General features: G+C 30.9%; 2 protein-coding genes and 1 long non-coding RNA gene across 3 annotated transcripts in view; 2 read left to right on the forward strand and 1 right to left on the reverse strand.

Moving 5' to 3' along the window:
* The first annotated feature begins 1088 nt into the window (after positions 1-1088).
* On the forward strand, positions 1089-3349 carry LOC115881721. The gene is made up of 2 exons (XR_004050077.1): positions 1089-1654; positions 3223-3349. It is a non-coding gene; the product is annotated as an uncharacterized LOC115881721 (long non-coding RNA).
* A 2910-nt stretch (positions 3350-6259) lies between these two features.
* Positions 6260-8845, reverse strand: LOC115881580 (G patch domain-containing protein 4). Its single transcript, XM_030899123.1, has 3 exons — positions 8622-8845; positions 8445-8567; positions 6260-8390 (listed from the first exon to the last, which is right to left on the reverse strand). Exons 1-3 carry the CDS (start codon positions 8692-8694, stop codon positions 6319-6321), a joined length of 2268 nt encoding a protein of 755 aa, XP_030754983.1. The 5' UTR covers positions 8695-8845; the 3' UTR covers positions 6260-6318.
* Positions 8846-9303: 458 nt separating this feature from the next.
* The window catches only part of LOC115881469 (condensin complex subunit 1), a 35780-nt gene continuing 20859 nt past the window's right edge, over positions 9304-24224 (forward strand). The window contains exons 1-11 of the mRNA XM_030898950.1: positions 9304-9517; positions 9580-9714; positions 9769-10167; positions 10225-10427; positions 10486-10587; positions 10652-10806; positions 10871-11048; positions 12454-12613; positions 16219-16375; positions 17097-17253; positions 17312-17486. Of these exons, the coding sequence (XP_030754810.1) occupies positions 9403-9517; positions 9580-9714; positions 9769-10167; positions 10225-10427; positions 10486-10587; positions 10652-10806; positions 10871-11048; positions 12454-12613; positions 16219-16375; positions 17097-17253; positions 17312-17486 (1936 nt within the window). The 5' untranslated portion in view covers positions 9304-9402. The remainder of the gene's footprint in view (positions 9518-9579; positions 9715-9768; positions 10168-10224; positions 10428-10485; positions 10588-10651; positions 10807-10870; positions 11049-12453; positions 12614-16218; positions 16376-17096; positions 17254-17311; positions 17487-24224) is intronic.

Below are 24224 nucleotides of genomic sequence, written 5' to 3' on the forward strand. Positions count from 1 at the left end.
TTTTTCAAAAATGTGCATTTTTAACAAATCGCTGTAACTTTTTTGCTATGGAAAATTTTGTATTTCTATGAAAACATTTCCAAAGCACCTTTTTACGTAGAATTTAACGGTTTAAGTATAATTTCTTTAAAATTAATAATTTAAGAGTTATCAACAGAAAAATTGATTTTTTATTTGGGACACCCCCTATATTTTTAATTAACTGAAAAGAATTTAAAATTACCTATCCAAAAATATAGCACACTTGATATTTTGTTATAATCCTCTTCGAAATACAGAATTTTTAAAAGTTCGCCACTTTTAACTAGTAGGCTTTGGACCCCTTATTGATGATATGCCCTTAATGGAACTCGAAAACATTATATTTCCAGCAAGACGACGTACCGCCTCTGAACGCTGAAGTTATCAGCAAATTTTTGCAGCCAGTTTCAAGAATAATTGAATAGCTAACCAAGATCCCAGCCGTTGGCCGTCGAGGCCGCCTGACTTAGTGCCCATGGATCTAATCCTATGGATATATTTGCGGAAGAATAAAGGTTCCTTATTTATAATCTAGACAAGAATTAGAAATACTTAGCAGTTATCAGAGGGTATATTTCACCCCCACTGAGTTAATCAATTCCGCGAGAAATGTTCAAAAAGTGCCCCGTCTGTCCATAACAGAAGACGGTTGATATGTCGAACACCTGTAGCAAAATTTCATGTCTTGGTTTGCTATTTATTTTTATTGTTATTAGATATAGTTTAAATGCGTTGATGTTGGTTAAATATATTTTAAATTGTTATAAAATTCTGCATCTCTCATAGCAAATATTATTTTTAATTGATGCTCACAGCTAGAATTTTTTTGCATTACAGCCGGTGCCGTTCAAAGTTCAAAGCCTACTTATTTAAAGCGGGCGAATTTTTATATACTCTATATCTCGAAGAGGAATCGAGCAAAATATCAAGTGTGTTATATTTTTGGAAAGATAATTTTAAATTCTTTTCAATAAATTAAAAATATACAGGGTGTCCCATATAAAAAATTAAATTTTCTGTTGATAATTCTTAAATTATTAATTTAAAAAAAATATACTTAAACCCTTGATTATGTATAAATAGATGTACAATGAGGGCTTAGTACAAGCCCGTCTTCTAGGTGGCGCCTTGCCCGTTCTGAATTTTTGTATTCCCCTACGATTTTCTTTGAGGGGAATCCGTTAAACCCGCCCATCGTTCAAAAATGGAAGGGCGCGAGGTCACATCTATTGGGCCACTTATTAGCACGTTTCACCCATGTTTTACGAAAATAGCTTTATCCTTGTTTGTTTCAACTGTGACAAGAAAAAAGGAAAAAAAGTTATATTCGCTTCTAAATTCGGCAGTTTTGTTGATCTTTCTCGACTTGTAATTTCGTTTCGTTTAGGTTATGTCTTATAAAAATAAATATTTATAAGCTTTTGAATTGAAATATACCTTAATGCATATCTGAGTAATTAAAAAATTCAGTTTTTTCGTCCCTCGCGAAGAAACATAAACAGTATTTGTGAAATTTGGATTAGAAACTATTATTTTATTAGTTTATTTTGTTGTGTTTAAGTGTTGTGTATTTGTACCTACTGGATAATATTTTCCAACATATTTAATTAAGCAAAAAGCATCTGTTTTACAGGTAAGTAAATACTGTTCATATTTATTTCTAAATTCATATAAATTTGTTTTAAATCACTCTTGGGAAAAATGTTATAGAGTCTGAGATAAGTTTAATAATAAACATTTGATAGATTGATAGATAGATTAAACGATAATGCCCAGTTTGCTTAAAAGTTTAAAAAAATACTGATTTTATGCTATAAATTGTTTCATTTCTCACTTTGCTTTTTTGGAATTGTCAGATATATTGTGTATTTTATAATTTTTCCGAGAATTTTTCTTAATAACTTGATAACGTAAAATATTTTTTATCTACAGTCAACCCTGTGTTTAGATAAAGCTTCATATCAGATTTCCTATTTTATATTTTCACTCAAATCATATTTTTTGTAAAATATGCTTGCAAAAGTAGCGTAAATTTGACAGGGAGGTATTTTTATAGATATACAGGATGATTCAAATATATATTTACTTTTAAAGTTATTAGTTATGAGCAAAGGTTATGAGTTTGTGAAAAGAAAGGCTATATTTTGTATTTTTGCTTGGTGGATTTGTTATTAAATTGTCATTCCAAAAAATACCATAATGTCGTAGTCGTATAGAGTTCATTTTGACCAAAGAATATATTTTGACCCTTTTTGGATTGAATTTTATTGTTTATATAATAAAATATATATTTAAAGCCCTCTCTTTCTAAGTTAAGTTAAAAATAGGTAATATCGACGTTTTTTACTGGAACTAATTTAAGTTAATAATTAATAATTATATAATTCATATAATTATATTAAAATAGACTAAATTGTTTATTATATACAGGATGAGTCAAAACTAGATATTATATTTTTCTTTGCTATTTCAAATGAAACACTGTATTTTATATCATAAATCAACAAAGCTTTTATGCAACTTTTGTTTTATTAAGATCTATATCCCAAATTAATAGTTATTAAATTGTTTTCAATTGTCTCTTTGCGAATAAACATGATTTTTTACGCAATTTTTATTAGTAGGTTTGTCGACAAAAGTGATGTATCTATTTATCAGCGACAAAAATTAAGAATTAGATGTTTAAAATAATTTTCTAATTATTTTTTTACTTGGCATCAGTAAATATGATTTATTTTATCGATGCAGCTGAAAATAATTATGTATTCTAAAAGAGGACATTACTGTATATACATCGATTATGGATTTAAAAATTATTTTTCAAAACAAAGTTGGAAAAAATTTTTGAGAAAAAATTGGAGTTCTGTTCGAAATAATCGAGAAAAACCCAACATCTAGTTTTGACGCCCCTAGTATATATCATGCATTATAGTTGATTATACTGCAATTTATTATACATACGTAGTTTTGTTTGGTGAAAATGAAACTTTCTAAAAGTATTCCCAATTAAAACATATTAAGAATTTCCTACATTATAATTTTGAAGACGTTTGAGTGGGCAGACAATTTGGTCTAAAATAATATGTCTAAAAAATTTAGCCTAAAATAATCAAAAACCACTTAACACATATAACTCGCTTTTAAAAAATCTAAAAGAAATAAGTTTGTTTATTATATTCATATTTTATTAAATTATTATAGGTGTGACTGCTAAGTGGTCGTACTCGCCACTTTAACCAAGCATTGGTGGGACCTTCAGAGATCATAATGCGAATTTCTTCATACCATGTAAATCTATATACATGTATTAATAAATGCGTTTGCTTTATTAAATTTTTTTTCTTATACGGTATGAGCGAAAAAAAACGGCGTCTATTTGTTTACGTACAAATGACATCGATATTCATTTCCAAACCACCTCTGAGGCCGTTTTTTTTTATCGTATGGTATATATTTACATATCCCTTATCCTTTAATTCCGATTTATTTCTAATAATTATAAAAATAAGATACCTGATTAATTCTTCCGAAATATTATAAAATGAGATATCACGAAAGAAATAAAGTTAATTATCTCGTTTGTTTTGGGAATTCCAAAAAAATAAAAAAAAGGGTATAGAGAATCTTTAGAGACACAGTTCAAATGTTATTTTTGAGTATACTGGTTGCTTCAAAAAATGTGGCGGATACATGTTTTTTAATGCAAAACTCCATTTTTATTTTATTTTCGATTCTGCCTAAAATTCTATAACTTTTTTTTATAAATAACGTTAGTAAGTATTTACAATTTAAAAAAAAAGTAAAATTTTATTCCTATGTTACTTAACTGTCAGTTGTTTCCGAAGTTGGACTACACAAATTTGGTAGGAGTGTTTTACAGAGATGAAAAAAAAATATATTTATATGTAAAAATACTTGCAGTTAGATGCTACACTGTGTTCAAACATTTTTTTTGGCTGATCCGATATATATATTATTATTTTTTCTAGTGATTTTACAAAACCTTTCAACATTTGTTAAGAAAGTATATTAAGTACACCTATACTCAACAGCTTGCAATCTGTTCTGAATTTTATCCTTCTTTTAATTCATTTACATTATAACAAGTTGCCATATGACAAAACAAAAATTATTTATTATTAAACATTAAGTAAAGTGATTTATTTAGTTATATGACATTCTTAATAGAAGTTGAAGGATTTTGTAAAATCTATCAGAAAGAATTATAATATATCGGGTGTTTTTCAAAAGTAGCTTGATTGATGTATTCAATTAGTTTCGGTCATTTCTTGTTTCACCGGAAATGACTACAACTTTTGGTTTTTAAATGGTACCGTCGGTATTTTTTTACTTTATTTTGCAGAATATGGCATTCTCAATAGAATAATTCAATGTCAACTTTTGACTCTTTTACTTAAAAAATAGTATTTTAAAGTTCAATCTAGTAGAGTGCCATGATAATAAACAACATGTAACCGGTCGTAAAGATAACGACAGTTTGACTCGACATACGGAGTGTGTGGTACCAAATTATTTACCAAAATTAGGTACCAAAATTTATTAGGTATCAAAAAATGCTTTTCCAAATATGCTAATGAGCCACTCTCGTTTCATTAAAAAAAATTGAGTTATGATTAAAATACGAAATGGGCATATTTCAACTGACCAGGAAAAGACACAAAAAATATTAGACGACCAAATCAATTTTTCCAAAGCTCCTTGATTAATCCTTGATTAAAAAATAATGGTTTTAACACAGCCATGACACTAGATTGAATTTTAAAATGCTATTTTTGATTTAATTGAAAATGTCAAAAGTTGACATATGATTGTTGATGTCAAAAGTTGTCATTCTATTCAGAATGTCATTTTCTATCAAATAAAGTACCGTATGATCGAATAAAAACGGCGTCAGCAATGGCTATGAAATGAAAAGCGCTGTCATTTTATATGTAAATTTATATGAGAAATGTCATCGATGTTCATTTCATAGCCATCGCTGACGCCGTTTTTATTCGATCTTACGGTATAAAAAATACCGAGGGTACCATTTAAAAATCAAATGTATACATTTCCGGTGAAACAGGAAGTGACCGAAACTAACTGAATACGAATCAATCTCGATTTATGTCATATACCTACTAACATTCCCAATTTAGTTTTTTTCTCGGAATCTGAAAAAATAAAAAAGTTATAGAGGTGAACCACTTTAAAAAAAAACACTCAGTATAGGCTGTGTCATTGAAAGAGTCTGCAGATATTTTTTTAATTTTAAATACGTAGAATTAACCATTAATATATGTTGAACACCCTGTAGCATCTGCCTTAAATATCTACATAGTATCTAATATTTTTTCTTCATCAACAAATTGAAATATTAGAAAACTAGTTTTAGGTTACACCATTATACAAGGATTATACATAAAAAAGTAATAATTTTACGCAGGATCTAAAATAAAATAGGATGTTACATTTAAAAAAAAACATTATGTTAAATCCGTCATACTTTTTACAAAGTTACAGAGGTAGGTAGGTATAGTTTCATATATTTTTTTAATTATCCATCTAGAAATAAAATATATATATATATATATATATATATATATATATATATATATATATATATATATATATATATATATATATATACCTAATATAATAATTTAGTATTTAACAAGGGGCCATGAAAATCAAAATAAATATAAATCTATAAATCCATATCCAAAAATAAAAAATGTAAATAGTAAATAACGCTTTGAGGTAAAAATTCGGTTCGAAGCAGATAAGATATTTTATTCTTTACCGAGAATTAAATTCGAAGAATTCCTAGTCCCTATTTCTTTGCCAAATTCAATAGTCTCCGCCCCTTTTTACGTTTTAATTTCTGCCACCAGTTGGCAACATCGACTTATACAGGCACATTGACTAACTATTAATATATCAACAAGGCTTAAACCATTAAATTCTACGTAAAAAGGTGCTTTGGAAATGTTTTCATAAAAATACAAAATTTTCCATTGCAAAAAAGTTACAGCGATTTGTTAAAAATGCATATTTTTGAAAAACACCCCGTAACACCGAAACGGTAATAGATATCGATATGCGGTTTTCACTATCATGTTTTTGACAAAAATTGAGCTCCAGACACCGATATTAGTTGTTGTCTATCTCTTATAGAAAAGGGTGTTTCCATTTAAAAGCGTCGAACTTGACCCACCCTGTACAAAATACGCTTTCATTATTAAAACAAAAACTTTATTGAAACACACATAAACACACTTCAAAATGAATTTAGGCCTACCTAACATGTTTCTTCACATATCCATTTATTTCATGCAAATTAGAATGTTTAAATCCCACCACTATGTCACCTTTTATCAAATGTTTGTATGATTTCTTCGGCCCCACCAAAGCCTCCATGTGAGCAGGCTGTTTCCTAAACTGGGCATACTTAAATTTCAATTTAACACTGCCATCATCGAGAGCCTCATTCTCACCATCTGGATTTCCCACCTCACCAACCATCACTTCGTTTAACTCTACCGATTTCAGTTTAGCCTCGTTCAAGTCGTTCTCGATTTCAGCTTCGTAACTATCGAGGGTGTTTGAAATCGAGGTTATGTTCTCTTCGATGTTGTTAGCTTGAACATCAAAAGCATCGTTATCCAATCCTTTTCTCCGTTTTTTTGATTTTTTTTGGATAATATTATTAAAACTATCGTTAAGCTTTCCTTCAACTTCGACAATCTCTCCATTATGATCTAAAGTATCTAATTCCTCGATATCTTCTTTACTGGGAATAATCCTTTCTCTAGTTATATCACTGAATCGGACACTTTTTCTTCGAGTAACTGTGTTTACTTTCTTTATATGAAAGTCTTCCCCTGTTGATTCATTGTTACCTTGAAAAATTGGCGTGCTGGCGATATTTAACATCAAATCACAATTTTCATCTATAGAATCGTTCAGGCTTAAAGCAGGATTGTCCAAACCCACGGACTGTTCTTTCAGCTTTTTCTTCTTTTTCTTTGATTTATCTTTCCTCTGTACTTCAAATGCCACATTATTACAAATATCTGCAGAAGATTCTTTTTCGTCTACATTAAAAACAGGATTTTCTAAACCGCAATTTTCTTTTTCAGACTTTGACTTCTTTTTTTTCTTTTTACTTTTGGTAGAATCTTCTTTATCCTGACTTATTGAAGAATCTTCACTGTCAATACTTATACTAAATACAGGGTTGTCTAAACCAATTTCTTCAATGTTTTTTTTCTTTCTTTTCTTTTTACTCTTGGTAGAATCTTCTTCATTCTGATTTAATGAACTTTCTTCACTTTCTGTACTTATATTAAATAGAGGGTTGTCTAAACCGACTTCTTCAACATTTTTTTTCTTTTTCTTCTGTTTTGATGATGTATGTTGTCCTGATTCAAAATTAGAATCGATAGATTCTGTATCTGTCCTTTTTTTGTTTTTATTCTTTTTGACTTTAACATCATTCTCATTATCTGTACCTAATTCTTTTTTCTTGTATTTCATTACTTCAGGTGTGTTTTCATTGTTAATTTGAACATTCACTTCAAACTGTTTGCCTATTTCACCGACAGTGCTATTCAGACTTTCATTAAATGTTTCCTCTATTGTGTCCAAAATATGCTTCTCTACAGTAACTGGATTATACAACGGATCAAAGGCAGGATTAGAAACTCCATTTTCTTCTGTCTTGTTTAATCTAGATTTGCTCTTTTTCTTTATTGGTGTATCTTCGTGCACTTCTTGTTCTTCCAATCTCTTTCTTTTAGTTGGAGTCCCATCAACAGATTCTTCCAAAACTTTTTTCTTTTTTTCTTTCTTTTTCTTCTTAGAAATATCATCTGATTCAGTCTCTGAGCTTTTAAAACCAAAGCCAAAATTTGTTTGTAATTCACTTTCTGATTCTGTTTCATCTGCTTTCTTTAATACACCATTATTTCCTACAACATACCCATGACTTTTGCCAAAGTTTGGTAATTTTTTCTTAAAGTAATCTGACATAGAGCCACTGTTAGAAAAGAAACTTGATTCGGCAGCTTCTTGAACATTTTCAATTTTACTATTATCTTTTTCTTGTACATTGTTCTCTAAATCTTGGTTTAAAGTTTTTTTCCCAAATATATTAGCTAAATCCTTCTCTGAATATTTACTTAAATCCTTGCCCCTTGTAAATTTTTTGTAGTGAACTCTTGCTTTGGAATTTTGAGACTTTTCTTCTAAAGAACTTAATTTCAAATCATTTGATTTTGTCTTTTTACCTCCCAGTGCCTCCAAAAGGGCACTAAAGTTTGATTGATGTTCTGTCCATTGATCATCAGAATCCTTATATCCCATCCCTAAAATATTTAAAACGTAAAAATCATTCATTTAAGACAATTAGCTGGACCTACCTTTGCTATCATTTTTATAACTAACTTTAATATGTTCAGTAACTCCATTCTCTTTTGCACCTAGACCTTTACCATGCGTCCACCCCATTTTTTCTAGCATTTTCTGGCCAAATTTGTTTGTATCTAGAAAATATAGTATATTCTAGCTAAAGAAAAAATTGTTTGAATCTGATTTACCTTCTGCCCATTGTTTTCCTCTGGGATTTAAAGACCATTTTTGTTTACGTTTTCGTTCCGCTAACATAGACATGGTATCTGTTTTAATATTCTTAAGCTATACTTTAAAGACTGCTTTCTTCTTTTTCAAAACTAGAAAATATATCCAGGTTGAAAATAAAAGTAAAATTGAAAAAAATTAATAAGCATGTTGTTAAAAGACAAGCACAAGGTAAAAGCATAAAATAATTAACTAGAAAGAAGTGTCAACTCTGTGTTAAATCGTGGAAACACGATACGCCACCGAAAGCCTTCGTTGTCGTCTGGAGTTTAGGTTAAATCACTTACACAACGTGTAATTTTTAAAATTTCTATTTTTTTATGCGAAACCGAGAGTGACCATATATCTGGTAGTAGTTTATGTCACTTCAACACCAAAATAATTAGTTTTTTGCACTACAATAATAAATAATACCAAAAATCAAAGAGTTAAAACCAAAAATCAACCGGCAAAATATGAAACGGAATCTAACCCAATATCTAAGTATGTACAGCTGATGAAGTAAACAAAAGTCCGCCCGTAGGCTGATCTTTTAATAGAAGGCACTGTACCAAAGAAACACCAGTAGCTATAGAATAAATATATATGTATGTTTGATATTTTTTAAAACAACCAATAAGATTCGAGTATTTCAATCCATAATCCATTCAAAATCAAATTTAACGTAAACTTAAAAGTTTTGTTTATGTATAGAGGTAAACTTCAAATTATTATTTTATTTAACGTTGTAATGATATAAAAATGGCTTATTTCACCTTCCAAATACCGACGAAAAAAGAGGAACTTCTTACAGAAGTCAATCATTTCTGTGTGAAAAATATTGTTCAACAAAGAAACTTTTTAGAGTCTTTAAAAGGTTAGAAGTTTGATATATTTTTTTTACAGTTTAATATGTTTTATTATATGATTTTTTTAAAGCTGCAAAGGAATCGCTCAGAGAAGAAGGTGCAGAATTTATTATAGATAATTTTGATCTTTTCTATTCTGTAATTCATCATGGAAAATCTCTTCCTATGGATCTTGCTTTTAAAGCATACCAGGATCTTCACAAAGGTGCTTCTTTTAATTTTTAATTTTGATTAAATAACTGATGTCTACGTATTGCAGGCGTTTCTGAACTGGATAAAGCCATAGGATTTCTTCTTGAAGACAAATCAAACATTAATGGTGAACTTCTACTGAAATATCAAAACATTATGAAAATGTTAATATACATTTATACAGAGACAGCTTTATTCATTGAAAACACAAATTTAACTAACTTGAAGAATGAGAATTTGTTAAAAAAACGTAAAGTTGCAGATCAGTCTCTCTTTAACATTGATAAGAATAAAATGTTACTTGTGTTGAATGATTTAATTCAAAGAGAAATAGGCTTGTTTTGGGAGCCACCAATAGTAGAACAAAATTTTCTTAGCCTTATAGCTGAAGTGTGTTACGGATTTTTGGCAAATCCTTGTGTAAAAAATGATAAATCAGTCCGGGAAAATATTTTTAATATCATTGGTGAGTAAAAAATTTACTTACCAAGTGCATTGATAAATACTTACATTAATGTTTCAGGTACTTTAATAAAGTCATATAACTACGGTACTGTGTTTACAATTCGAGCAATACAGATGATTAAGACTGAAGAGCACTTGGTGCTTTGTTTTAACGATGGTGTTAAACAACTAGTTGAAAAATTTAATTGTAAAGGCTTGATCCATTCTCTTGTTAAAGAATGTACAGAATGGCAGACTGATGAGAAATTCCATGACAGTCACGTAACTCATTAATAGTAATCTTTCTTACATTCATTTTATTTAATCCAACATTTTTAAGGGTTCAAGATACTGTGCTCAATTTTTAACCGCAATGGCTGTACAAATACCCAGCCTTATGTTACCTGAAGTGCTCTATATCAATAAGTATTTAGACCATGATGTATGTATACTGGTTTTACAGCAAAAGTACCTTCAGTAAATTTTAATTTCAAATGATGTTTTAGTCCTACACCTTGCGTAATGCTGTCATAAATGTTATTGCTGAAGTAATAATAAATGTATTAACAAAACATACCCTTACCGAAGAAGAGACAGAGTTTAGAAATGATTTTCTGACTATTCTTATGGATCATATAGATGATATTTCTGCTCACGTAAGGTAGATATTTATTTCAAACAAATTAAATTGAACGGATTGACTTATGATTAATTTAATTTTATAGATCAAAAGTAATTCAGCACTGGTCAAGATTACAGAAAGAAAATGCAATACCAAGAAAACTAGTAAATGATGTTATTGAAAAAATAATCAATCATTTAGAGGACAAGTCGGCTTTAGTAAGGAAAAGTGCTGCTAATGCTATCACTACCTTTGTTGCTACTAACATATATAGTTCTGATGTAAGTAAGAACGTTAATTTTCTGAATTTTTGCTGTAAACCATTGAATAAAAAGAGTAATTAAGAAATCTTAATACTTTTTTAAATTACAAACTTGTTATTATTTGTAACCATTACTTAAAATTTTTGAATTTGATTTCAATTTTTTGAGGATTTGTTTGTTAAGTTTATTTTATATTTTGTTATTTATTTGATAATTGGTTTTATGTTTATGTAAAGTGTATAAAGAAAATTATAATATAGTAATAATCTTTACAGAGAGTTTTTGAAATACATAAGACAATTTTTGGTTAAAAAAATGTACCTATATAGTTCAAGGAAATAGGCCTTCAAATACAAAGTTTTGGTAAAAACTTGAATTTTTGATATGAGTTAACTTTAAAAGATCTAAATACAAATTGTGAAAGATTTTTTCAAACTCACTCACAGAAGGGGAGAAATAAATAAATAATAATTATTTTTTCGAAATTTTGGAGAAACGGTAAAAACTAGAAAAAAAACGTTTGTTTGGAAAAAAGTTGTGGAACATCAAGGTGCCTTCACACCGGCTGCGCCGCTCCGCGCAAAGCATTTTTTTGACATGTACTTTTGAAGTGTATTTTTTTTAGCGCGCACAAAAGTATATGTTAAAAAAATGATTTGAGTGGCGCGGCACGGAGCGACGCAGCTGGTGTGAACGCACCTTCACATTTTACATAGATGATCTCTATACTTCTTTTGCTCAGATCAAAATTAACCGAGATAGGGTGGCTATAAACTAGGGGATGATAGTAGAAATAAAAAAAAATATAATTGCTGAAAAATTCATATAATTAACATTTTTTTGAGTGCTTGGAAAATTATAAATTTCAATTAAGATTTTTTAAATTCACCCCAAAAAAATATAAATAAAGTGTTTTTTTTTTCAAATTTCGAAGAAACAATAAGGATTTTGCAAGGAAAAAAATGTTTCAATAAAAGATGTCCTCTAGCTTCTTGCCACTCGGTTAATTTTGATTTAAGCAAAAAAAGTATAGAGTTTATTTTTATATAAAATTGGACTTCAACTGGAAGGAATTGGAATTTATTTGAACTTTTTTTTCTAGTCCTTACTGTTTCTCCGAAATTTCAAAAAAAAAATTATTTTTCACCTCTTCTCAGAGGTGAATTTCAAAAAATCTTTCGCAATTCATTTTTAGATCTTTCAAAGTAACTTATACAATAATTATACATATCGAAAGTTCAAGTTTTTACCAAAATTTCGTATTTGAAGGCCTATTTTCTTGGACTATATAGTTAAAACTAGATAGAATGTTTTGAAATTGAATGTTTAGATAGAATGAATGAAGGTCTGATGAAAAAATTTTGAGTTGTTTCTTCATTGGTTTTGTAATTTTCTGTAAAATATGCGATTATAATATTTTTAGTTGTCTCTGGAAAAAATGCAAGCAGGATTGGACGAGCACGTGAAAATGCTGGAAGCTATGAAAACTCAGTTCCGCATACCTCACTTAGATGATTTGGAAGCTGAGTGGGATTCAATGGCTTTAGATTTGAAGAAAGCTATTGAAGAAGAACTGAAGAACGGTAAGGTTTTTATGCACATTTTAGTAACATAAAGTCTTTGGAAATATTATATTTTCTCTAAGTTAACTTTTCATGTTTGAAAGTATACTTTTGTTGCATACCCACCTTAAATTATACATTACGTCCCTGAATTGTCTTTACAAGAGGAAAAACTTTTTTATTAACATTTTGAGAAAAATGCATTCTTTATAAAAATTTTGGCTTGTTCCTGTGGTTAATCCTGTTTAAGTTTTTACTGTATCTACCAGTATGATCAAAGAAATATACCGGGTGCGTCTCAAAAGTGACTCACCCCTATAACTTCCTTAATTTTTCAGTTAAAAAAACGAGATTTGGGATATTAGTATATGTCATAAATTAGGACCGATTGACGTATTCAATTGTTTTCGGTCACTTCCTGTTGCACCGGAAATTACTACCACTTTTGATTTTTAAATGGCACCCTCGGTATTTTTTTACTCTATTCGATAGAAAATAACACTCTGAATAGAATGACGTATCATATGTCAACTTTTAACATGTTCGCATATGGTTTACTTGAAATTATAACTTGCTGTTCGTAACGAAAATTTGACTCTAAATACCAAGTGTGTGGTATCAAATTATTCGTAAAAAAATGATTTTTCCAAATATGCTAATGAGCCACCGTCGTTCCTTTTGAAAAAATTCAGATATGATTAAAAATACGATTTGAGCATTTTCTAACTGGCCAGGACAAGACACTAAAAACATTAGACGATCAAATTTATTTTTCCAGGGCTTCTTGATTAAGAATTAGTGTTTTTAACATAGCCATGGCACTCTAAATTGAAGTTTAAAATACGATTTTTTATTAAGCGAGAATGTCAAAAGTTGACATATGATATGTCTTTCTATTCAGAATGTCATTTTCTATTGAATAAAGTAAAAAAATACCGAGGGTGCCATTTAAAAATCAAAGTTGTAGTCATTTCCTGGGAAACAGGAATTTAGTTTGAATTTTTTTAACCCTTAGGCTGGGCGCACACCAAAAGAGCATAACTGTTTTAGTTAAAAACGTTTTTGTCCCGGCCGTAATTGTTTTTGTCCCTTATAAAAACGTGATGTTTCAAATAAAAGCAAAATGTGTTATTCAGAGTTATACAGGGTGTCCCAATATTCCGTGGACGGAAATAGAACTACTAGGTATTTTGGGAATCAAATTAAGTACATTGGACACAATTTACTTCTATACAAAAGTGCCTCGTTTGTCCGCTAGAGGGCGCCAAACTTTAAAAAAATAAACGCATTTTTTAAGATATTTTAAGAACCGATAGTCCAATTAGAATGAGATTTGAGGCACCTATGTTTTGCTAGGCGCTTTGACATTTAATTTACACAAAAATTAAGAAAATGTATGGGATAGGTGAAAACTACGCCTACCCCTATATGAATATTCGTAGAAATATTTTCCAACTCCACCGAAGACTTTTATTTTTCGTAAAATGGTCCTTATGGTTTTTACTACATTTTTTGTCTCTTGTAAAAAAACGCCACCGCGCATACTTTTTGGAAAAGAAATGTTTTCTATGTAGACGCGTAAAATCTAGAATGCGCTAATATTCTACTTAGCAAAAATATGGAGTGTTATGTTAGTAACACAAATGATATTTGACAACAAGCTTCATTAAATTTTAAACTAATCAAGTTCTGGTTTATTTTTGATTGATGCCTTCTAACGGATGCGGACAAACGAAGCACTTTTGTACAGAGGTAAATTATGTGCCAGTAACTTATTTCGATTCAAAAAGTATGTAGTGTTTCTTGTCCATGGAATATTGAAACTCCCTGTATATTTTGCAGGCCTGTTTTTAGAAAAAAAAAATTCTAAAATTTTATTTTCCTCAAGAACTATGCGACGCGCGACGTTGCGTTTTTTTACAAGAAACAAAAAATTTAGTAAATACCAAAAAGAACATAAATCAAAAAAAAAAATCAGTCGTCGGTAGAGCTGGAAAATAGTTCTACTAAAATTTATGTAGGGGCGGGGGTAGTTTAAGTAAGCTAACCCTTTCCGTACTTTCTCTTGTTTTTTTTGTGAATGTCAAATGTCAAACCTCTTAACACAACATAGGCACCCCAAATCAATGGTTCTTAAAATATTTTAAAAAATTGTTTATTTTTTAAAGTTTGATGCCTTCTAGCCGACAGAAGAAGCACTTTTGTATAGAGGTAAATAATTGTGTCCAATGAACTTATTTTGATTCCAAAAATAAATACTTAGTAGTTCAATGTCCACGGAATATTAGAACACCCTGTATATGCACGATAGCAGATACAGAATGGGCCGTTCCTGGCGAGCGTGCAGTGCGTGCGCGCACGTAGGCGCAACATTTAAGGGCGCAAAGTCTAAGTGTCAATCAGTACTTTGTAACAAAAAACCGATACGCTTTCTCGTTAATAAACAAATACTTAAACATACATCATAGGATAAAGTTTGGGGCAATCTGTCGGCAACACATTGATCTCATCTATTTATTTTTCGTTTTATTCATTTTATGGAAAGCACTGTTCATTAAAATGTATCCTATGTTATAGGGCTTGTTTCTCTCTACAATTTTCTGTCTCACAATATACCGTTTGTGTCGGGGAAGGGATCATAGTTTCATAGTTGTCGATTTTCAAAAGAAATCAGTACGTGTATATTATTTTGTATATTTTTTATTTTATTGATTTTATGGAAAGCACTGTTCGTTAAAATGTTCTATCCTATGTTGGGCTTGTTTCTCTCTACAATTTTCTGTCTCACAATATACCGTTTGTGTCGGGGAAGGGATCATAGTTTCATAGTTGTCGATTTTCGAAAGAAATCAGTGCATGTATATTATTTCGTATATTTTTCATTTTATTGATTTTATGGAAAGCACTGTTCATTAAAATGTTCTATCCTATGTTATAGGGCTTGTTTCTCTCTACAATTTTCTGTCTCACAATGTACCGTTTGTGTCGGGGACGGGATCATAGTTTCATAGTTGTCGATTTTCGAAAGAAATCAGTACATGTGTATTATTTCGTATATTTTTCATTTTATTGATTTTATGGAAAGCACTGTTCATTAAAATGTTGTATCCTATGTTATAGGGCTTGTTTCTCTCTACAATTTCCTGTCTCACAATGTATATAAATTCTTTACACAGAATATAACTTCTTTAAATTCTTAAGATTAAGATTAAAATATATAATTGATTTAAATATAAAAAGGGCACACCAAAGAATGCTGCACGTAGGCGCCAGATACCCCAGGAACGGGCCTGTGTGTTAGCATAAAACGACGACCCATCCATCAACGTCGATCAGCCTGATTGTGGCTAAACAAGCTTAAACCTGTCTTAAACCTTGCAACTGATCAGTGTGCATTAGCCCATTTAATTTGCTTTGAGGCCTCACATGAACACAGTTTTAGGCAAAAAACAACGTACTTTCTGTGTGCGTCCAGCCTTATAGTTTTTTTACCCTATTATATATTTATTATTATTATATATTTTTGTTTACTATAGAAACACATATAATCAAAGCCAGCTTGATCATACAACTTTTGATCTATGCTATAACCTTATTGTATATTTTTTTGTTTTTTTTTAACATAGAGGATGAAGAAAGCGATGAAGAAGAAGAGGAAAATGAAAAAAATAATCAAGAAATAGCCGAAATTATAAGAAAACATTTAAATGAGAAGAAATACAAAGAAGCTTTTAATTTGGCTAGGTCATCTGGAATTGTCAATGAAGAATTTGAGAAATTCAGGTAAATAATCTGTAAGGAACACTATCTCCCAATCCTCTTGATCATATGTCGCTATTTATTTTGTTATGATTTTTTATAAAAACATTTGAGGAGTTGGCAGAAGTTTGGCAATTGTAACTCCTTACACTACTTTCACGCCGTTTTTTTATGATGCAGTATAGGGTGTCCCATTTTCGTATGTTTTACCGGGTTATTCGATTGTTTTGATTAACTTTTTTTTATTGTCAACTTAAATAGACTGTAGACCGCCCATGTTAAAAAGTTAAATAATACATATTTTTACCTTGTTTATGAAAATAACTATAGAGTATATTATACATATTTTTATAAAGCTCATAACAAGGCAAATAAAATGAAAAAATACACGGCATCCCATTTAAAAAACATCCGTTTGGGTCATATTTTAAGTATAACAGCTACCAGCGAAAAACTACACCACTAAATTCTACGTGAAAAACTCTATGGGTCTCTGTTTTCATCCAGTTCATAAGTTATAAGATAGAGATTTAAGGGGAGTTGAAAAATGCAACAATATAGAATTCGCTCTATAGTTTATGAACTAAGAGGGCTAGAACAAATATGTGTGTAGTATTTTTAGTTTCATAAAAAGTAGCACAGTATTGTGAAACCCGCATCTCTGTACCTCTACTCATAAACAAGAAACCCTGCAAACAGGAAAATGGGACACCCTGTACATGATCTGTGAATATGGTACTTTCAGGAAAGAAAACAAAGCTGACGAGGCAGACTTGTACATGCTCCTAATGAAAACTTTATTTGTAAACCCTTTAAAACTACTGGAAGACTTAAAGCAAGGAGTTTACTCTGGAACAGTGCAAGCCACCGAAGAAGACGTCAAAAAGTTGGAAAGTTTGCAGGTTTTTATTAAAAATAATTTAGGGATTTTCATATAAATATTAATGGGGAATTTTCTAGGAAACAATCGATTATTTTACGAATGCCATAGCGTTTTTAAAGTTGCTGGATGACGCTCTTAAAATTATGGTGGAGTTGCTCGAAACTACATTTATAAGCGATATGCACGAGGCGGTTGAATTTTTTACAACGGCTTTTCAGTTTAATATGGCCAATGTTGATATAGGAATTATGGGTATGAAATATTTTTTAAAACCTTTTTTTTTTAATTTTAAGTGCAATAAAAAAGTTTATTTTAATTTTTTTGAGTATATCTAAATGAAAAATGTCTATACCTCTGTGCCGGATTCGTCTCTCCAAAAAAGGCCTATTGGTATTTCGCCACTGTAAGAGAATCTACAAAATAAAATAGTTATTTTTTGTGTCAACAGTGCTGCGTTAATCCAACGGAGACTAATTGTCAGCAGTGGCTTACTAATAAACAAATTTACCTAACGTCTAACACAAACACAAAAAAAATGCTAAAGCGGCGCGCAAACCAGAGCGGGAGCGGGCGCGGTGGCGGAAGCGGCAACGGTGCGGTCACAATGCGATCACGAACATCCGCACACCAACGCGGTCCGCGGTCATAGATAACAGAGCTAATTGGCAGTCAGTGTCAACACCGTTTAGAGAAAGTTATTAAAAAATTTTAATTTTTAATAATTTTTAATAAGAAACATTGTACAAACATCTTTACTTTTGGCTTTATTAGATAAATCATATAGTTGGTTGGTTGCTGACGGAAATTTTCATTGTTTTCTGTATTACACATGATAACTCGGGTGATTCTATTTGTTAACTATCGTGCGAACTGGCGGGCAAATGGTGCACGCAGCGTTCTAATCTAGAGTAACGCCGCGCCGCCCGCAAATGCTGTCCTTTCACGCAGTTGAGCACCTCTGAACTGTTCAAGAACGCGATACTCTCACTCCATTCAGTTGAGTCATAAAGTTCCAGAACTGTTCCGCGCCATATGGAGGCACCAGGCTATCGCGCACCGCTCCTTTCAGAACCGTTCTCGAGTAGCCCCAGGGCGTAAAGCCCGGAACTCGAAGTTCGCGAATGGAGGACACCAAAAGTACCGCGCGGTAGTTCGCTGCTAGAAGAAGCGGGCGCGTTCGCCAGATCGCGGTAGTGTGTCTCTCTTCAATTTAGATACATTTACCGTTACCACAGATTAGGTATCCTATAAGTATACAGATAAAAATCTTGTCCCTAATTTCTGGTACGAAAATTGTTTCTTATGACGATGTGCAAACGAGTAAAATTTCCTGTGCGCAAAAAAAAACTAAACTCGCGTAAAATAACAATAAGCAGCGTAACATCAGCGTAATAGAGAGATATCGCTAAACCGAATAGCGTGCATGGACGTTAATAAGGCCAGGTGTTATTTCCTTTACGTGAGGTACTATTAACTCTCTTCATTTATAGTTATCGGATGGGAAAGAATTCTGTTCGCGTCGCGTCCGCTATTTAAACTTAACCTAACTTTGAATTTAAAACTTTGAAATTGTTTTGTTTACTAGGTATTTTAAAACTAAAGGGCTAAAGTGCTTATTTCCAGTGCTTTATTGTTCAGCGTCTGCCAGTGGGTTTAGGGCCACAAGCAACAAATTCTCTTAGAAGGGCTAAGTCGTCATCTGCTGTAAACCTAAGCCTCTTTATAGGTTCTTTAATATTGGAAGAGGTGGAATCAATATTTTGGGCCATATTTATTTAATTAAAACTAATCCCAGCTACTTAAATATCAAATTACCTAATAAAACTAAAGTAATAATTCAAAACAATTCAAACATAACCTAAAATAAAAGATCTCGCCGGCCGGCCCCGGTTGTCAAATACCCGCACATGCCCATTTAAGCAATTTTTAAACGTTATTTAGAAATAGCGCTTGGTGTAATTGATCCGCAAATTACGTCAGGCGGTAACGTTATTAGCGGGTGTTGCGTTAAAAATCGACTCGCGCATATCGTAACCATGATAAGGTACGCGTAAATACTGCATGACGCTATTCGGTTTTCCGATATCTCTCTAATAACCGTGCCGGTCAGGCGGTGTGTACAATTTTACGGGCCATAAGTGGGCGTGCTATGTGCGCAAACTAGTAACCTAACTAGTGCCCGATTCCGAAAATTGGAACCACGAAAAACAATAAAGAAAAACCAAAGTTTATAATCTGTATAATCTGTGCCGCTACTGTCCGCACCGCCACCGCTCTGGTTTGCGCGCCGCTTAACGTTACGGAAAGTATATTTCCTTCCTCTTACCATCTACAAGCTCGCCGTAAAGAAGATATTTTGATATATCTAAATGATTTGAATTTATATTTTAGAAAAAAATATGTTGTTTTTCTTCTTGATATTTTTGATGCACATTTGCACAACACAGGTTTAATTACTTACTACTTACTTAATGCCATTACTCGCTGAAATATATTTGACATGCATCATAAGATGATTACGCAGGGTGTCTTCTTTCATGAGCTTTTCTGTAACTGAGAAGCCCGATACGTGATGTTATCTCACTTCCGCAATCCGGACATTCAAAATCTCGTTACTTTGTTGCCTCTTTACTTTTTAGTTGTCGTTAACTGAGTTTATAATTCTTCTCCATTGCGTTCTATTGTGCGCTGCTTCCTCCCACTGATTCTGCATACATACTCCCTTTAAGTTTTCGTGGAAAATATCCTTGTACCTTTTTAGTTGTCCACCCGGTTTCCTGTTACTGTCTACAAGCTCGCCGTAAAGAAGATATTTTGGTAGGCGGTTTTCTTGCATCCTGCATACGTGACCAGTTGACCTTAAGCAGTATTTAGTAATCATGACTTCGGCGCTCCCGCAGCTAGCTTTTTCAAGGACCGATACGTTTGAGACATGGTAGAACCATTTGATTGTTAACAGTTGTCTAAGGCGTCTCTGTTGCAACTTGTTCAGTGCGTTCATGTGCTGGCGGTGCTGCACCCAGTTTCGCTTCCATATAACACGGTGGGGATTATTATAGCTCGGTACACTGCAAGTTTCGTTTTTGTACTCAAGGCATGATTGTAGAAAACCCTGTCTTTTAATTTCCAGAATGCTCTTGAGTCGCTCCTAATTCTGTGTTGAATTGCAGAGTCGATAATAGACCTTTTCCGATTTTTATAGAATGACTGTTATGGAATTTTTATATTATTACTAATATTTACCAGGCAATATAGAAGAAATATTGTATTATAAATTCGTCCTGTAGTTACAATTAGTAATTAATTCGTAATTAGTGACTAGAATTATACATTTTATGTAATTCTAGTATATGGTGTTTTTTGAAAGTCCCTTTACTATTTATCCAAAAAAAAATCCTTATGGGTTTTTAGCCACTGCACTGCAAGAAAAATCTACAAAATAAAATAGTTATTTTTTGTAAACACTTCTGCGTTAAACCTAAACGGACGCTGCTTGTCAGAAGTTGTGTTTACAGTAATAAAAATTTGCCTAACAAAGAAAAAAATGCTTAACGTTTCGGAAAGTTTTCTCTTTCCGTCGTCGGAAGCAAAAAATGGTAAAAGAATCAAGAAAAACTATTTAAAATATTTAAATTGAACTATTCGAGAACACTTTACTTTTTAAAACAGATACGTGTACAAGAAATCGTTGACGTTCTGTTAAAATGACATTATATTAAGTTAAACTTCAAAATTAACAATTACTACCTGATAATTACTTAATAAGGTAAAACCAAAAAGCCCAAACTTTCTGTACGATTATTTTTAAATTTCACGTATGTTATGTTTATTTATGTAATGTTCTTTAAAATCAAAGAAGCGATTGCCATACATTACTAACATCTACATATGCATGAGCAATACATTTATTTTTATTAGATTGAATTAAAAATGCCTCTTTTATTTTTCTTTTAGGGTCTATCGCTTCTTTCATTATAATTTTGGCGTTATTAAAATTTATTCTGTGCTCTGTGTCCCATGAATGCTGACAAATCTTAGATTTGTGAAAATCTCCCTTTCTTAAATAATCTTTATCACAGATAACACATAATCCAGATGGCTCCTTACGTGTTAAAAATTGTCACCCTAATTTCACTCCAATTTGGAAAAATATTGGAGTGACATTTGAATAATCTGAAATTTTTAGATTTCTTTTCTCACTTTTTTGGGAGGTTTTGCTTCTCTTTGCACAGATGTCGCTTGCACTTCAGTTGCGTGGTTGCCAAACGTTATATCGAAATATTTCAATTTCATTATGAATATATAAAGTTAAAGGTATACCAAATTAAAAAATTATGTAATTTATAAACATGAAATAGATATGTTAAATTAATATATAAATATTTAACTTAATACGTTCATTATTATTTTATTAATTTATCGTCACACGTCATTTACCAGTTGCCTAATTACGAAAAGTTTCATATGACATTAACCTCAAAAATGATCTTTGAAAACAAACAACAACAAACAGGACTTCCGTTCGGTCAGTCGTCGTGGCAACATTGAATACTGTCTGATGGTTGGTTGTTCGGGAGTCAATTTTTGTTTCTTGTTTTCTGTTAATATTCTTGTAATCGTTTTGTAAAAGCTTAATATTTTTTGGTATAAAAGTTTTAAAGTGGATTCGTGTCCCATTCAGATACATATTTTTGTGAAACATTTTTAAAGTTCGCCTACTATAAGTGCAATGAATATTTTTATACAAGTTCGCCTACTTTGAAGTGCCATGAGAAAATTTATTAAAGGACAACTCTTTTTTCACGTTGTCACGGGGGTAACCAGGCCCTATGTAGCCGGATGCTACCAGCGTGGGAGAAGCTTTCGAAATGATCATATAAGGACCCTTTTTGTTTGTTTTGATTATTGTGGAATGGTAGATGGCCCCAATATGGTGTACAGCCAGACAACATTGAGGTCATCATGAAATTGAGCTGGCAATTGCCTAGTAGCAGAGCCAAAACCAGACGAGAGAGAGAGAGAACAACAAACAGCAACAAATGAACAAATAACTACATAATGACTGATAATGATAAGTGATAATAATAACTTTAATGATATGAAGGCTGATGAAGGCAATTATAAACATTATTTTGAGTTTGTTTAATAAAATATAGGATACAAATATAACTAAGCAAAATCAAACAGTTTTAGACAACCAATACAAGATTTAGAACTTGACATCGTGATAAACAAATTGTACATTCAGGAACTCGTTTAAATATTATAGGTAAGTAATATTTTCACAAAACTAAACATTTTAGCATAAAATCACAGATAATATATAGAATATTACCTATGATAAAATGTTAAATACTGATGTATATTTATTCTAATCACATATAAATTTAAACTCAAAATTTTCATAAAAAGAAAATGAGAATTTTTCGCAAATATAAAGTAAATAATATTACATATTTCAGGTTGATTGACGAATACTCCACAGTTGATTAGAGCCCATGATGATGCGAAGATAATTAATATCACCTAACTTCAAGAAACCAGCGTAAAGAAGTTTACATTCACAACTCATCTAACCATTATAGGTAATAATTTACAAAATTAGTCATTTTTGATTATAATATTAAGGTACTTAGGTACATTTTTATCTTCTAGATCAGTATGTCGTCATAATTTAAATGAACTCACAGATAGCAATGGGGCACTGCACCGAAGCAGTATTACAAAATATGTGAAATAAAACTGTAATACAAATTGCTCTATAAAATTTAATAGAAATAAATTTATTTATGAAAATTAAGTTATGAAGTTTTATTTTTCCTAGGAAAAAAATAACATTTATATTTTGATCAATTTAGAACATTACAGTTAAAAAAATATGTGTTAGAATAACATATTTTTAATAAAATTGCAGCTTTTAATTTTTATACTTTTTTGCTTTTATATCAATAAGAACTAACGTAAGGAACAATTCATATTTATACTATGAAAACACATGCATATTTTTTGATGTTTTTAAAACCAGTGAATGATGTTGAAATATACTACACCTATTATTCTTATTAACTAACTTTAATTACAAACTTACACATTATTGTCATTGGAAATAAATTAATTTGGATATTCTATTTGTTTAGAAACTTTTTTACCTATTGTAGTTTTTTTAAAACCTACTTGATTTAAAACAAAAAAATGTCACCTGTTGTGACAAAATAAGGTCTTTTTTACTAGAAAACAATCTAGTGAGCTTTTCTAATAATACTTTATTTGATATACCATATGATCGAAAACGGCGTCAGCGATGGCTAAGAAATGAAGATCGCTGTCATTTTAAATGTAAATTTATATGGGAAATGTCATCGATTGCCATTTCCCAGCCAACTGGACGCCGTTTTTTTTTGATCATACGGTATAATATGTATTCCCATCTGTTAATCTTTTTATTTTAAGGAAGATTTAGGAAGGGTAGCTTAAAACATGTTTGTCGATCAATTATCTTTATATGTCGTTTGTAAAAATATTTTACAGTAGTAGAAAATAAAACTGTTTTTAAGCCGAACAGCTTCTTTGCTAAAATATTTTTTTGGTCCCAATACATAATGATTTACATTTTATTTTTAACAATCAAATTCAAATAATGAATTTAATGGAAAAATTGCAAGTCATAAAAACGTTCTAAATATACAAATCTATCCATTTTTTCCATATCGTTGCTCCAGTTTTTTGTCAAATTAACGAATATTAGAAATAGTTTATTTCAACCTCTTCAGCTTATTTTAAAAATGTTGACAAATAACAAAGAATACACCCCTTAAAGTTTCGCATTTGTCTTGATATACTCTGTATAAGACAACAGTAAATAACTTGTAATATAACTTCGAAATATAAATTTGAAATTAAAATAATGATTTGTTCATAAGTGATTTACGTTTTATTAATTTGGATTTTCTTTTTCTTAAATTTAATTTAAAAGTGATTTACGTTATTTAT

The sequence above is a fragment of the Sitophilus oryzae genome, unplaced genomic scaffold (assembly GCF_002938485.1).
Source record: "Sitophilus oryzae breed Bouriz unplaced genomic scaffold, Soryzae_2.0 scaffold_172_pilon_pilon, whole genome shotgun sequence".
Lineage (NCBI taxonomy): Eukaryota > Metazoa > Arthropoda > Insecta > Coleoptera > Curculionidae > Sitophilus > Sitophilus oryzae.